At 43.5% G+C, this 12768-nt stretch overlaps 2 protein-coding genes and 1 long non-coding RNA gene across 6 annotated transcripts in view; all 3 read right to left on the bottom strand.

The window, feature by feature from the left end:
- The window catches only part of LOC144383098 (cell adhesion molecule CEACAM6-like), a 42592-nt gene extending 35699 nt beyond the window's left edge, over positions 1 to 6893 (bottom strand). Inside the window, exons 1-3 of one of the 2 annotated variants that reach the window (XM_078079868.1) lie at positions 6100 to 6893; positions 5776 to 5985; positions 4042 to 4703 (exon numbers count right to left, since the gene is read on the bottom strand). In XM_078079868.1, the coding sequence (XP_077935994.1) occupies positions 4357 to 4703; positions 5776 to 5985; positions 6100 to 6460 (918 nt within the window). In that variant the 5' untranslated portion in view covers positions 6461 to 6893 and the 3' untranslated portion in view covers positions 4042 to 4356. Of the gene's footprint in view, positions 1 to 4041; positions 4704 to 5775; positions 5986 to 6099 lie in introns of those variants that run through there. The other variant, XM_078079867.1, reaches the window with a different exon arrangement.
- The window catches only part of LOC120814835 (Fc receptor-like protein 2), a 69304-nt gene that overhangs the window by 37783 nt on the left and 18753 nt on the right, over positions 1 to 12768 (bottom strand). The gene's annotated exons all lie outside the window — the stretch shown is intronic.
- Positions 1041 to 3963, bottom strand: LOC144383100 (uncharacterized). The gene is made up of 4 exons (XR_013450555.1): positions 3395 to 3963; positions 3226 to 3280; positions 2214 to 2363; positions 1041 to 2097 (listed from the first exon to the last, which is right to left on the bottom strand). It is a non-coding gene; the product is annotated as an uncharacterized LOC144383100 (long non-coding RNA).

A 12768-nucleotide genomic window follows, 5' to 3' on the forward strand; every position in this document is an offset into this window, starting at 1 on the left:
CTGGTTGCGTTCTGGAAAGAACGTTTCCAGGCTCTGTAGTTCTGAGGTCTGTCGTTGAATTGAAGCAGGCCTGTTGCCACAAGCTCACGACGAGCAAAGTATCTTACAAAGTCGCTAATGTTGGAGTTTTCATTATTGTTGTTTGAAGATGTGGGGTAGGATTTAAGAGCGGGATGACTTTTGTCGTTTTGACGTCTAAGACCTTGCTCAGGAGTAGCATTGCGGTTGTCAAACCGAACATTGTGTGTCGTGTGGACCTTCTCATCTTCGTAGATGTAAGGCTGCTGTGAGGTGAGGCGAGTTGGTTGAGAAGCTGCATTGTGGCTTTGTGTATGATGGGAAAATATATTGGCTTGAGCCGGATGGAATGAGTCTGCTTCAGGTTTGATAGATGAAGTTGGAGTTTCGTAGTTTTGGCTTGGCTCTCTTTTTGCGACAACACCATCATCAAGCAGCTGAGCGTCTGTGTTTAGTGATTCAGCTTGGTCAATCACATATTGTTCTGTGCGTTGTGCAGATTCCAAGTTTGACATCAAACTTTGTCTTTCACTATTTGCCTCTACCGCAGCTTCAAGGACTTCGGCCTCAGCTACAGCTGCAGCTGTCTCTTTCTTGTATTTGAGCATTTCTATTGAGGCTTCTAGCTTAGCTTTTTCTATCTTCAGGCTCATTTCCTCTTTAGCGTAGGACATGCGTGCCTTTGCTGCCTCTGCTCTCGCTCTCGCTTTTGCAGCAGCAGACCCCGTCGATGATACACTTGAGTATGTAGCAGAACATGTAGCGCGGGACCGCGTCTTTAATGAAGTTGCTTTCTCGGACATGGCGTTGTCTGTTGACGTACCTCTGTTTAGACACCGCTGTGATGGTCATCCACTGGTTGCGTGTGATGACGTTGTTAGTAGCATCTGTCAGTTGGCTGCGTTATCTTGCCCGGTAGAAAGCGTTGTTTTACTATGCCGCCCTCGGTATATGCGCTCCGATACACCTTGGCAGTTAGACGAACTCTTTTCTGACATCACGACTCTGAAGACAATGGTCCGTTGTCCACAGGTTTATTGACATGAGAAAGAGTAAAACTAAAACACACAAAAGACATAATAAATACAAATGAAGTGCATTTTCTTCGACCGCTACTTTATATATTTATGCTTATTTACTTTGTTATTTATTAAGTCATATGGACTTTAATGACAACCATAGCAGTGCAGTTACCAACCCGAATGACTCAATAGGCCATGTGCACAAAAATATCCAAACTAAACATTGTCACAAAAATAATCACCTGAGATGATAATGAACAATAAAACAAATCAATACGTACCAACGATGCTATCAAAAAGGTATAGGATGCATGCAGACTCAACTGGATTGAAAAGCTACCAATACAAACAGCAGTTCTGAGCCATATTCTTCATTGACTTCCTGGTTCCTGTCACCTGACAAATTACATCACATTTCCTGTTTTCAAAATAAAACATAGCATTGATTTAACGTTTGTGACAAAACAATGTGTGCAGTAATTATATGACTATAATTACTATGAATTGGGTTTGATTCATATTGCAGTCACTTCATCTAACATGCTAATGTAATAACTAATATCTAACACACAAACTACAATTCTACCCTAAACATTTCTACATTATCATTTCTACCACTAGGTGCTTAAAACACTCTGAAAGTCCAATTCAGCCATTTTAAGTTGAGACGAGTTCTCATACAAAACAAAAACTTCAGTAAACATTATGAGAATCAATAGAAGCATATTGGCAATATTGGTAAAGACTATTTGCAGATAAATGTACCTGAAGATGCTTGTATAGAACTGGTAGTAACATATTGCTGATTAGTAACATTTAAAGGCTGATTACAGACTACAAGCTGGCCTCCCATTGGCTCCCTGATGCTTCTCTGATGGAAGCCTTAACGATGGTGAATATACAACATGTCAAACCTCATATTCATGCAGGTGTGTTTAAGCTGCTTAAACTCTATACAGTAACAGACCACATATCTGTGTGGGTTCATTCTCTTGGTGCTTTGCTGACGGTGCTGTACAGAGCAGAAGAATCATCCACAGCTCCTTCACATCTCCGTCTGTGAAAGAACCGTAAACTCAGAATATTGATAATTAACACGTTTAAACAGCAATAAAACAGTGATGATAAAAGCAGAGACGGATCCATATTCAGTAAAGATTGTCACTGACTCACTCGCACAAAGTTGACACGTGAGTACAGAACTTCCTCCACCTCCTCCTTGCGTCTGGGGGGGCGAGCTGGACTGACGTTGGAGTAGAGAAGAAGATCCTCCTGGTTTCTGGAGAAGCTCACGGTTGCATAGCAAGGCTCTGCTGGTGGGATCTGCATCAAAGAACAAGAAGTACTTATTGGATAGTATTGTTGGACTGAAGTACAAAGGACCAGATAGTAGAATATCTGCAGGGCTTGTTCTCTAATGACTCCTTTGGGCCCTACAGGTTCTCATGGAGGTCTCATGTGTTTAATGGTTGTAATTAAGGTCATTGAGGTTAATGAAGTTCCATCTACAAACTGTCATTGTGTGTCTGTGGATACTGTGCACGCTGTGTACAAGAAGGACACGCACACAGATTCATTAAGAACATTAAGTACAACCAGAGTGTACGTGGATATAGTTTGACCTTTTGGAGACAAACAGAATTAAAATATCTACATTTATATATAGTTATATATAATATAATTGTCACCAGGAGGATCATATTGGGCCATATCGCTGTACACAGGGTTGTTGCTGCAAGTTATTGTATCAATGATTTTAGCTTGGTTTGTTTAGTTACATGTTAGCATGTTCTCTCTCATGTTTTTACAGCATAACATTTTACCCGATGTATGTTGGACCCTATTTTAACTCAAATTGAGTCAATAATCGTAGAGCGCATCAGGAAAAAGGGAAAACACCAGAGGAGGACGAGGGAGCGACAGGTGGTGTCTAGATGGTTTGAAGAAGAACCAGGACGTAGGAGTGGGCTGAACTAGAGGGACCTGATAAAACCTCCCGGTGGGCCGGTTTTTACCTGGAGTTGATCTCCCAGTGTTGCTGGTAACTTTTATTTCCTAATTTATATGAACTTGTATTAGATTTTAATTGTTGGCTTTTAAATCCCCGCCTCACAGGCCTGACATGATGATCCCAGATGTTCCCAGATGTTCCTAGAGGCCTCCACACTGAGCTTGTCCTCCTCACCTGAGCGTTGTTCTCTGGTCTCTCTGCAGGCCGGCTGCTTGGTGGAGACTTTTTTCTTCAGGCAGAAAAATAAATTAATGAACAAACAAAAGATCAAATCAAGTGATTCAACGACTGCTTGAATGTAAGATCCACATCTACATTTCATCAGTGAAGTTGAACCGCTCACCTGATCATGAGGACAGCGAGGATCATGATGATAACCAGGAAAATAGCAGATGTGGACGCAAACGCTGCTATCCAACCATTGGAGGCTCCTTTTCCTACACAGGAAAGAAAATAAACAACAAATATAAAGTATTAAATGTGGTGGATAAATTAAGGACCATCAGGACGGAAATAAGATGTTTAACTCAGTGAAACAGAATATCTGGGACCTTAAGATCTGCTCTATGCAGATGATGAACTTTAACTCAAAATAAATGGGACTAGAACCTCTTATCAAAAGAACGTAGCTGACTGGTCAGAGCGGCGGCCATTTTATTGTGTCCTGTTGCCATGGCAACTGTTGTAGAGATTGGTGGCGGGCGTGGTTTGGCTCGGCTGCAGAGGGGACGGAGAAGGTAGTGGTTGGGGGAACGGTGCTGGGTGGAGGCATAATCAGCCTCAGCCTCAACTGTACACTGAAACCCTCAGTCGCATCCTCATTATTCCGGGACCCCCACAGACCCTCACGTTACATAGAGGAATAACTGCTACACAAACTAAACACACTCAGTGAGGAGACGTTTTGGAGAAACAATCCGAACCAACAAAAATACTATAATACTCAAAGCTGCCTAGTTAGCATGCTAGCTAACTATTGTGTTGCTAACAGCATTGTGTTTGTTCCAGACTAGTTTCTCTTACTGAGCTGCTCCTGCATTCTTACAGCTACAGACTCTGTTCAGGTATCAACATCTTCAGCTCTTCTAACGTGACTCTTCTTGTTCCTTCCACTTCTGACTTCATCATTTGATGAGACGACGCAGCATCAGACCACGTGATGTCTGCAGGACGCTCAGCTGGTGAAGCTTTAAAGTGATGAACCGAGGGTCCAGGGTTTGATTCTCAGTGGGGTCATAGTGTATCTGCTCAGGTTCACCTTCTAGTCCACAATGCTCTCCTGCTTCACTGAGTGGAGGACAGGAGCTAAAGGCCGCGTTTACTGTGAGTCACTTCTTTAGTTGGATTGTTGATGTAATGTGTGAGTGAACAGAAGAATGAGTGTGATTTACCTGAAGAAGTAATCAGAAGTAAGGTGGAGTTACTACGTCCCATCTCGTTCTGGGCTTCACAGTAATAATTCCCACTGTGTTCAGCTGTGAAGTCAGTGATGGTGAAGATCTGTCCTGATGCTCGTGGTGAGTCTTCATGCTCCTTGTACCAGGTGTAGCTAGCTGCTGGGTTAGCATCAGCGCTACAGGTCAGAGTCACTGAATCGCCCTCCAGCATCTCAGCAGAGGGACTCACTGACACAGAGGGACGCTGTGGACCATCTGGAGGAGACGTGTCAACATATTATTACAAGTTAGAGTTCAATAAATAGACGTTAATAACAAAACACTACCTCAGTAGTGATTATGTTGCTTTTAAAAAGGTTGTTTCACTCACATTTAACGTTGATAGAGATGAAGTCAGACGTCTTCCTCCCCAGCTGGTTCTCAGCTGTACAGGAATACCATCCAGAATCAGAGGACTGGATGGAGCTGAAGACCAGATGAGGTTCTTTACTGAGAAGATGAGGGTCTGACGTTCGATGCGCCTTGTACCAGGTGTAGTTAGCTGCTGGTTTAGCATCAGCGCTACAGGTCAGAGTCACTGAATCGCCCTCCAGCATCTTAGCAGAGGGACTCACTGACATAGAGGGACGCTGTGGACCATCTGGAGGAGACGTGAATAAACATACTAAGAGGTTAGAAGATGTTAGCGTAGATAGTTGATCATTTGAATGAATACTTGTGTGTCTTTCTCTCAGACTATCTCTAGTATTCATCACAGCAGCTGTCACAGGTGAGACTCCTGCTGGTGTAAAGTGACAATAAGCAGCCTTTAAGCCTTTGTAATGTTCATATCTCCACACATTCTTCTCTTTAGATGCTGCTTGTGTCCTTAGCTGAGTCTGTCCTCTCACTTCTAGTTGTTGTAGGAGTTATTGATTGTTTCCTCCACCAGCTGACACGTCACTTCTACTTATGTTCTGGAATAATTCACTTGAGTCTTTATGAAAATCACATTATTCTGTCTGCTGATGGTTTATATTTGTGTTTCTATTAATAAGAGAATGACATAAATAAAGATCTGTGTCTCCTTTAACATTTAGACTCCAGTGTGTTTACAGCTGTGATTAGAATCATATTGTTGTGTCAGTGTGTGAGTGACTCTTCTACACGTAGACTGCAGGGGCCGGGGATTGAACCAGCAACCCTCTGGTCAGTGGACCACGGCTCCACCTCCTGAGGAACGTTGTGCTTCATCTTTTTGATGCCTCTAGTTTACATGCAGCGGTCTGGTGCCTTCATGTGAGATGTTGTTGAAGCTCCACAGGCCGACACAGTGGAGTGAACTTACACACTGCAGGAGAACGTTGACCAGAAGATCCTCCTAAATAACAGGAATATCTGTCTGTAGAAGCAGAGGAGACTAGAAGAGAAGATGCTGTCTTGATGTATTTTTCATTCTTGTACCAGACGTATTCAGGATGACCAGACAGAACACAGCTGCTGTGACACGTCAGCTCCAACCAGGTAGAATCTGATCTTCTCACCTGCACCTGGAGACCTGAATCAGTGAATATTATTTATTAAAGTGTCAACATTCACAGAAGACATTTATACTATAGTTTTCTAGATGTTGAACATTTGTAGATGATTAATATGTGAATTAAAATGTTACCTGTGACGGACAAAGTGACTCCAGGTGAACCAGTATATTTCTCTCCTGTTTTGTTTGTCATCAATGTGAATTTGTACTCAGCTGAGTCGCTCTCTCTCACGTCTGTGATGATCAGAGTCCTCTTATAATATCCATACTTCACACGGCCTGAATACTCAGAGTCTGTTTTCAGATCCACAGGTTCACCATCTTTCTCTTTAGTGAACCAGAATCTGTCCTTTATATCAGAGTAACGTATTCCAGGTGGGTATGTGTAGCCACAGCTTATTTTCACTGTTGATCCTTTTGCAGCACAGACGTCAGTCTGAGGGTAATTCACTCTCCATCCATCCTGACTCTGTATCACTGTAACACAGCACATCAGGAACCACAGTCACACTCAGAACAACATCACAGGACACACTCTCATTGGTAGTTTACTGAAGAGAAAAGATATGATGAGAAATATGAAAATCATTGAGTTTATAGAAAGTAATGAAAGAGTCCACGATGTCCACATGGACTCTGCAGCTGGAAGGAACAGCGACGTATTGAACCTGTGGACCTGAAAAAGCTCAAGTTGAAGTATTAGAAGGGTTTGGTTGATGAGAAGAAGAGTGTCTTTGCTCTGTGCTCTTCTGTCTGTGGTCAGTCTGCTGCAGAGTGGAGATGGAAACTGTAGAGAAATGCAGAACTCTGAGGTCAACGATACTGTGACATATAGATTAGTAGAATATGAACGGCGCCTTTGGGGGGAAAGTGTGAAAATACACGTGTGTCTGTTCAGGCAATTTTGCCGCCATTTTGACACAATTGACATAAGCTTTTAGCTGCATTATTTAATCGAACAATGGACGACTATGGTAACCATGGTAACCACGGGGGCAGATGCATTTTCCGGTCGAAACCACATCAAATGCCCAGATACCTTTATTAACACACGTATGATTAATTAAATCACCCCTCTGCACGCCAACGCCTTTGACCCTTACTCTCTTGTATGATAACATGCAAAATAATAGGATGTGCCCTCACACACACACACACACACACACACACACACAAACAAGACACCGCCCATATTCGCTCAATTTTTGACAAAATGGCGGCACGGAAAGGCACATTTTCACACCTCCCCCCTAACGTGACAGTTATGTGCTGATTAGATCACACGTCACTGATAAGAAGTGTTTTAAGACTCGACTGGCTTTCAAAAGTCAACAAAAAATAAGAAATAGAATTTTCCAAAACAATATTTATTTGTCTAAAACCACAGAATGTGACTTTTCAGCCTCCGGCATTGAATCAATTATCTGTGACACGGATCAAAGCTACAAAATGTCCCTCAAAGAGACACTGAACAACCAGGAAGAGAATAAAAATGACCACAAATACACAATAAATCCTCCAAAAAGAAGAACAGACGTCGTCAGAGACTCGGAGTGAATAACAGCCTCTAAATGTGGTCTAATGCAAAGAAACGCTGCTGAACGATTAGAGGAAGTTCAACAGAGACAAATTATTCAGAGCATTTCTTCTTTGTTAATGTTCATTTAGTCATTATTTGTGTGTGATGACATCAGACCTGTGTGTGAAGTAAAAACACAGCTCCCTGTGTGTGTGTGAGGTGTGTAACGGCCTCACAATATAAATGTAGAAGTACAGTACCTTGTACAGAGAGAAGGAAGACGACTAATCCACCGGCTGATGGACTCATAGCTGCTCCTCTGTGTTCAATCAGCAGATCAGAAACTCTTTATTCAGTAAGTCACCAGAAACACGTCTACATTAAAGAGGAGGCTGATGTCTCTGAGGTCAGCTCGTCTCTTCTGGAGTTGGTAACAAGCTGCTGTTCAACACCCAGCAGAGCTTCCTTCCTCTTTCCGTCATTAGTATGCATGAGCTGCAGAACAAGAAGCTGCTTTAATGTTAACGTCTTACTTCTGCTAAAAGGAAACATCCTAAAAGTGTTGTTAATATGTGAAGATCATCTTGATGAACCTGTAAGCAGCATAAACGTCTCTTCATTCTCTGTAATAATTCACATTAAGTGAAAGGCTGCAGTGTGACGTCCTCCTGTTAACATGTAGATAAATATGTCCTCTCTGCAGCTCTTCATACGTCTTCCTCACATTCACTGCAGGACACAAACAACACAAACAAGCTGTCAACTCACACAAATGTTGCTTTATTCATTTATTGTTCACACATTTCCATTACAATATGAAAGTGTCTGTTGAGGACAGTGTGTAGTGTTTAGTGACATCTAGTGGTGAGGTTGCAGACTGCAGCCTCCTCCCTTTACGAAGTCCTTCAGGTAACGTGGAGATGAAAAAGGCTCCCAGTGAACATATGAAGCGCTCCTCTAAAGAAACTTCTTAGTGATGAAAACATGGTTATTGTTGGGAAGATTAAAACAAGCTTCAGACAGTTTGGGGGGCAGGTGCTCAAACCAAAAGAAAAGGGCAGAGGTGTCTTTCTGCTTTTGGAGTCTCATCTCTTTGCATTAAGCTGCACATTCTGTGAATGAGATAAATTAATGTTGTGCACAATAATGAATAAGTTGACAACACACACAAATATTTTTGTAAGCATACGCAGCATTACACTAATAATACACCAGACTGTAGCCCAACTTAAGACCTACCTGTTAATTTGTAGAACTGTAAAACTGCCTTTAAATTCTCTGCCTGTCTGTCACGTTTAATGAAGAGAGAGATACAAACGTCAGTTAACAGCTGGACGAGAAGTTTTTTGTTTGTATATTTTTTAGGAAATGTTGGACCAGTTGTGACGTCATGTTGTCAGCGACGCTAATGTTGCATCTGTGCACGTGCCTCTTAGTCCATCATCATGAACCAACACTACCCTCTCCTATGTGATGGTGGTTCTATGTGATGGTGGTTCTATGTGATGGTGGTTCTATGTGATGGTGGTCCTATGTGATGGTGGGTATATGTGATGGTGGTTCTATCTGATGGTGGGTATGTGTGATGGTGGTTCTATGTGATGGTGGTTCTATGTGATGGTGGTCATATGTGTTGGTGGTCCTATGTGATGGTGGTTCTATCTTATGGTGGGTATGTGTGATGGTGGTCCTATGTGATGGTGGTCCTATGTGATGGTGGTTCTATCTGATGGTGGTTCTATCTGATGGTGGTTCTATGTGATGGTGGTTCTATCTTATGGTGGTTCTATATGTATTACAATTACAGGTTTTACAATATTGTCATTACTTTAATGATTACACAGTTTCAATAAAGAACTCACGGGGGGAATAAAAGGGTTTGCAGTTGATGGAGAACGTTTCCAGATCAGGAGAACAGTGTTTTAGGGTCACCGTTACGTCGTTGCACCAGCTGCTGTTGGAGTAGAAGCAGATTCCTCCACCCTTCGTCTTGCCGGAGAGCTCCGTGTCGCGGTCCGCTCGGAGCAGCTGGAAGCCCGCCAGCTGGAGCGCGGAGTCCGGTATCGATCCGCAGAGCCACGTCTCCGTGAAGCACAAGACGGAGGATGTAGAGAAGTCTCCGTCTCTCCTCACCAGCAGCTGTATTTCCTCCAGTTTGTTGCACAGTGAGCGCACGTTGGAGAGAAAGATGCCCGGCAGCGGAGTGCGAGAACCCCGCCTGCGGAGTCTCACAGCGAGCCGGCCCGTTTTCCTCTCCGACGGCGTCTCACCGCGTGACGAAAGGTGAGCGCACCTTTGACTAGAATGTGCAGTAATTCCACGGAAGAAAGCAGGAAAGTTGGAAGTAACTCCGCTGGAGTTGTTCTCATCTCTGGTGAAAGAGCTCCGGGAATCGCAGCAGGAAACATAATTAACAACAACAACAACAAACGAAGCGCACCGAAGCACCGTGGCGGCCATCAACGGCGCCAACGTGCATGAAAACAACGTTCTGCCTGAGGTATGTCTCCTAAAGTTATTATACCTCAGAACTAATACGTGTTAACGAGGAATACACTCAAATCAGTTTGAAGCACAGAACGTAAAAACAAACAAACAAAACAGAAAAACAGTAGTCAAAAACGTGTAACGTATCATAATCACCTTCAATTTCATCCTGGTTTTCTTTTGCTGTAACTTCAAAAGGCTTTTTCCAGATTAGTGTCTGGATGGACAAACAATGTCCTGGATTGATGAGCAGCATGTTTCTGCTTCAATGAACTGAACCTTTGCTTTCATTCTTAAGTGGAATACGGACTGCAGCCCATCACACCAGTTTAACATGAAGATGAGAAGGACGAGGTGAAGCTGAGCTCTGGCCTGAAGAGGTATTACGTCAATGTTTGTTAGCAGAGAGAATGACATTCTTCTTTATATTGTGGCAACCCACGAAGCAGCACCCTGGACAGCGCCTCAAGAGATCAGCACCAAGGTCTGGGGCACCGACGAGCCAGAGGTCAGGTGAGAAGGGGAAACGCCCCCCCGCCCCCCCACACTATAAAGGACCACCCATTCATGCAGCCTGGGGAACTAGACGTATAGGAGATGGCCTCACGCTGGGGGGGTTTTGGAATGAGTGTAAATCCTGTTTTCTGTGCTTCCCGCAGGAAGGGGACTGAAGGCCGAACAGCCTGTTGAACCGAGGCCTCAAAAGAGGAAGAACCTATTTTGCCCTTTTCCCTTTTTTTGTATGTCAAAATAAACCGTACCCTTTTTTTGTGTGCAGCTGGTCGTGTATCCGAGTCCTGTGATTTCACCCACACCCGTTGGTTCCCACAATATATATATATATGTATTTTACTGTATCTGCGGGCGTGTTGCTCACTGACATAATGACGCAGTACTCGTTCAATGGACACAGATTAAGCCCTTTAATATTTATCTGCATAAGATATTTAAGAACAAGTTACTGTTCTCACGCAGAAGGACGTATTAGAATGTGACTCAAAGCTGAAGTCACTCAGTGAGTGTTACACACTAAATGAAGAGATGTCCACATGTGAATCTGATTGTTACTGTTCATTTATTTTCCTGTCAGGATGTTGGATTATTGCTCATTCAGGTTTATCGTTGGCTTGAACCTAAAGACAAAAGTTGACTTAATATTCTCCCCTTAAGTTCTCAGTGTGCTCTTCTATTCTATTGCTAAATTAAATCCACCCTGATCGTGTGTGTATCCAGGGACTCATTTTGATTTCAGAAGTGGGGGGGGGCACAAGTATTTTTAATCAAACTAGCAGTTCTTCTAGTTTTCTACTGCTACTGTTCCCTTTTTGGTTTGACTGGTTGTAAAGCATGTAGCAAAACATTATCATTCTGTGTTTCACCTTGTTAGTCATCTTCACTCCAACTCAGTAGCACCTATTTCACACTTACAGTGGCGGAGTAACAGGGACTCCTCGAGGCAACTAGCAGACCGGTTTACAACCTGATGACAGCGGGGACAGCCAATCACACGAGCAACAGCAGAGCCAATGGAGGAGCTGGTGGGCGGGTCTAAACCAGTGTTAATTTCGTCGACGAAATTTGACGAAAATTTTTCGTTAACGAACCTTTTTTCCATGACTAAGACGAGACTAAGACGATCTTAAAAAATAAAAACTATGACTAAATCTTAACTTTCGTTAACGAGACGAGACGAACATGTTGGTGGTTGAGGAAGTCACGATACTTTTTCCGCCTGAATTCGCACGCAGCTGACAGACAACAGACAGGCAAAGTACGGCGGTGTTACGCACAGTGCTCTACGGGTAGTAGGTCTACAGATGTGGTGTTCTGTTTTGTGTTGTTGGTTTGGTTTTGTCTCCCCCTTCTGTTTCCATTCTCTCACTTCACAGATGTGCACACCTGGTTCCCCTCATCCAATCACCACACCTGTTCCAGATCTCCCATCAACCGTTCCCCTTCACAGAGTCAATGTTTGTTCTCAGTGGGGAGGCTCTTCTGTGTTGAGCTGGGCCCGCGGTTTGTTGAGGGGAGGGGGTCGAGGGGTCGAGGGGCAATGAGAGAGATCGCAATGATGCGGAGGACATTTTTTAGGATTGGTGGGGGGGCAACAGCAGAGGTCGTAGTGATGCTAACACAAAATTTCACAATGGCACTGGACTATTTTTCGGGCACATCCTCATCCATTCCGTCACCGTCACCCCGCTGGGGGGGGGCTACTGCTTTGACAGGGAGACATCTACTGTGTGTGTGTGTGTGTGTGTGTGTGTGTGTGTGTGTGTGTGTGTGTGTGTGTGTGTGTGTGTCCTGACACCATCAGCTACAGTAGGTCACCCTCAGTGCCTTACACTGTACAGGACACCATGACTCCTCCTTTGAGACAATCACGGCACGCACGTGAGATCGCCACCTTCATCCCCCGTCCTCCCTCCAACCTCTCATCAGGGTGGTAGTTTCATTTCTCTCACCCATTCTCTCCCACTGTATTGTACATTTTGGCTCAGTACTTCTTGTGTATATAATCCATAAACTTTCTGTAAAAACTCATTGTGTTCATCTGATTTTCTTCCATTCCTCGTGTGATACCATCCACAGACACAAGGGGGTGTGATTGAGCTGTCATCATATACGGTGTGTGTGTGTCTGAGTTCGTGCTCACACATGTGGGGGTGTTGTCTGTGAACATCTGTCTGAGTCTTTGTGTTTGTCTGTGTTGTCTGACGAGTCCGGCGGATCATTTGAGGAGAAATCCAAGATGATTGTTGCACAATAATTGATGAATTTATCCACAAAATTCT

The sequence above is a fragment of the Gasterosteus aculeatus genome, chromosome 9 (genome assembly GCF_964276395.1).
Source record: "Gasterosteus aculeatus chromosome 9, fGasAcu3.hap1.1, whole genome shotgun sequence".
NCBI classification, from domain to species: Eukaryota; Metazoa; Chordata; class Actinopteri; order Perciformes; family Gasterosteidae; genus Gasterosteus; species Gasterosteus aculeatus.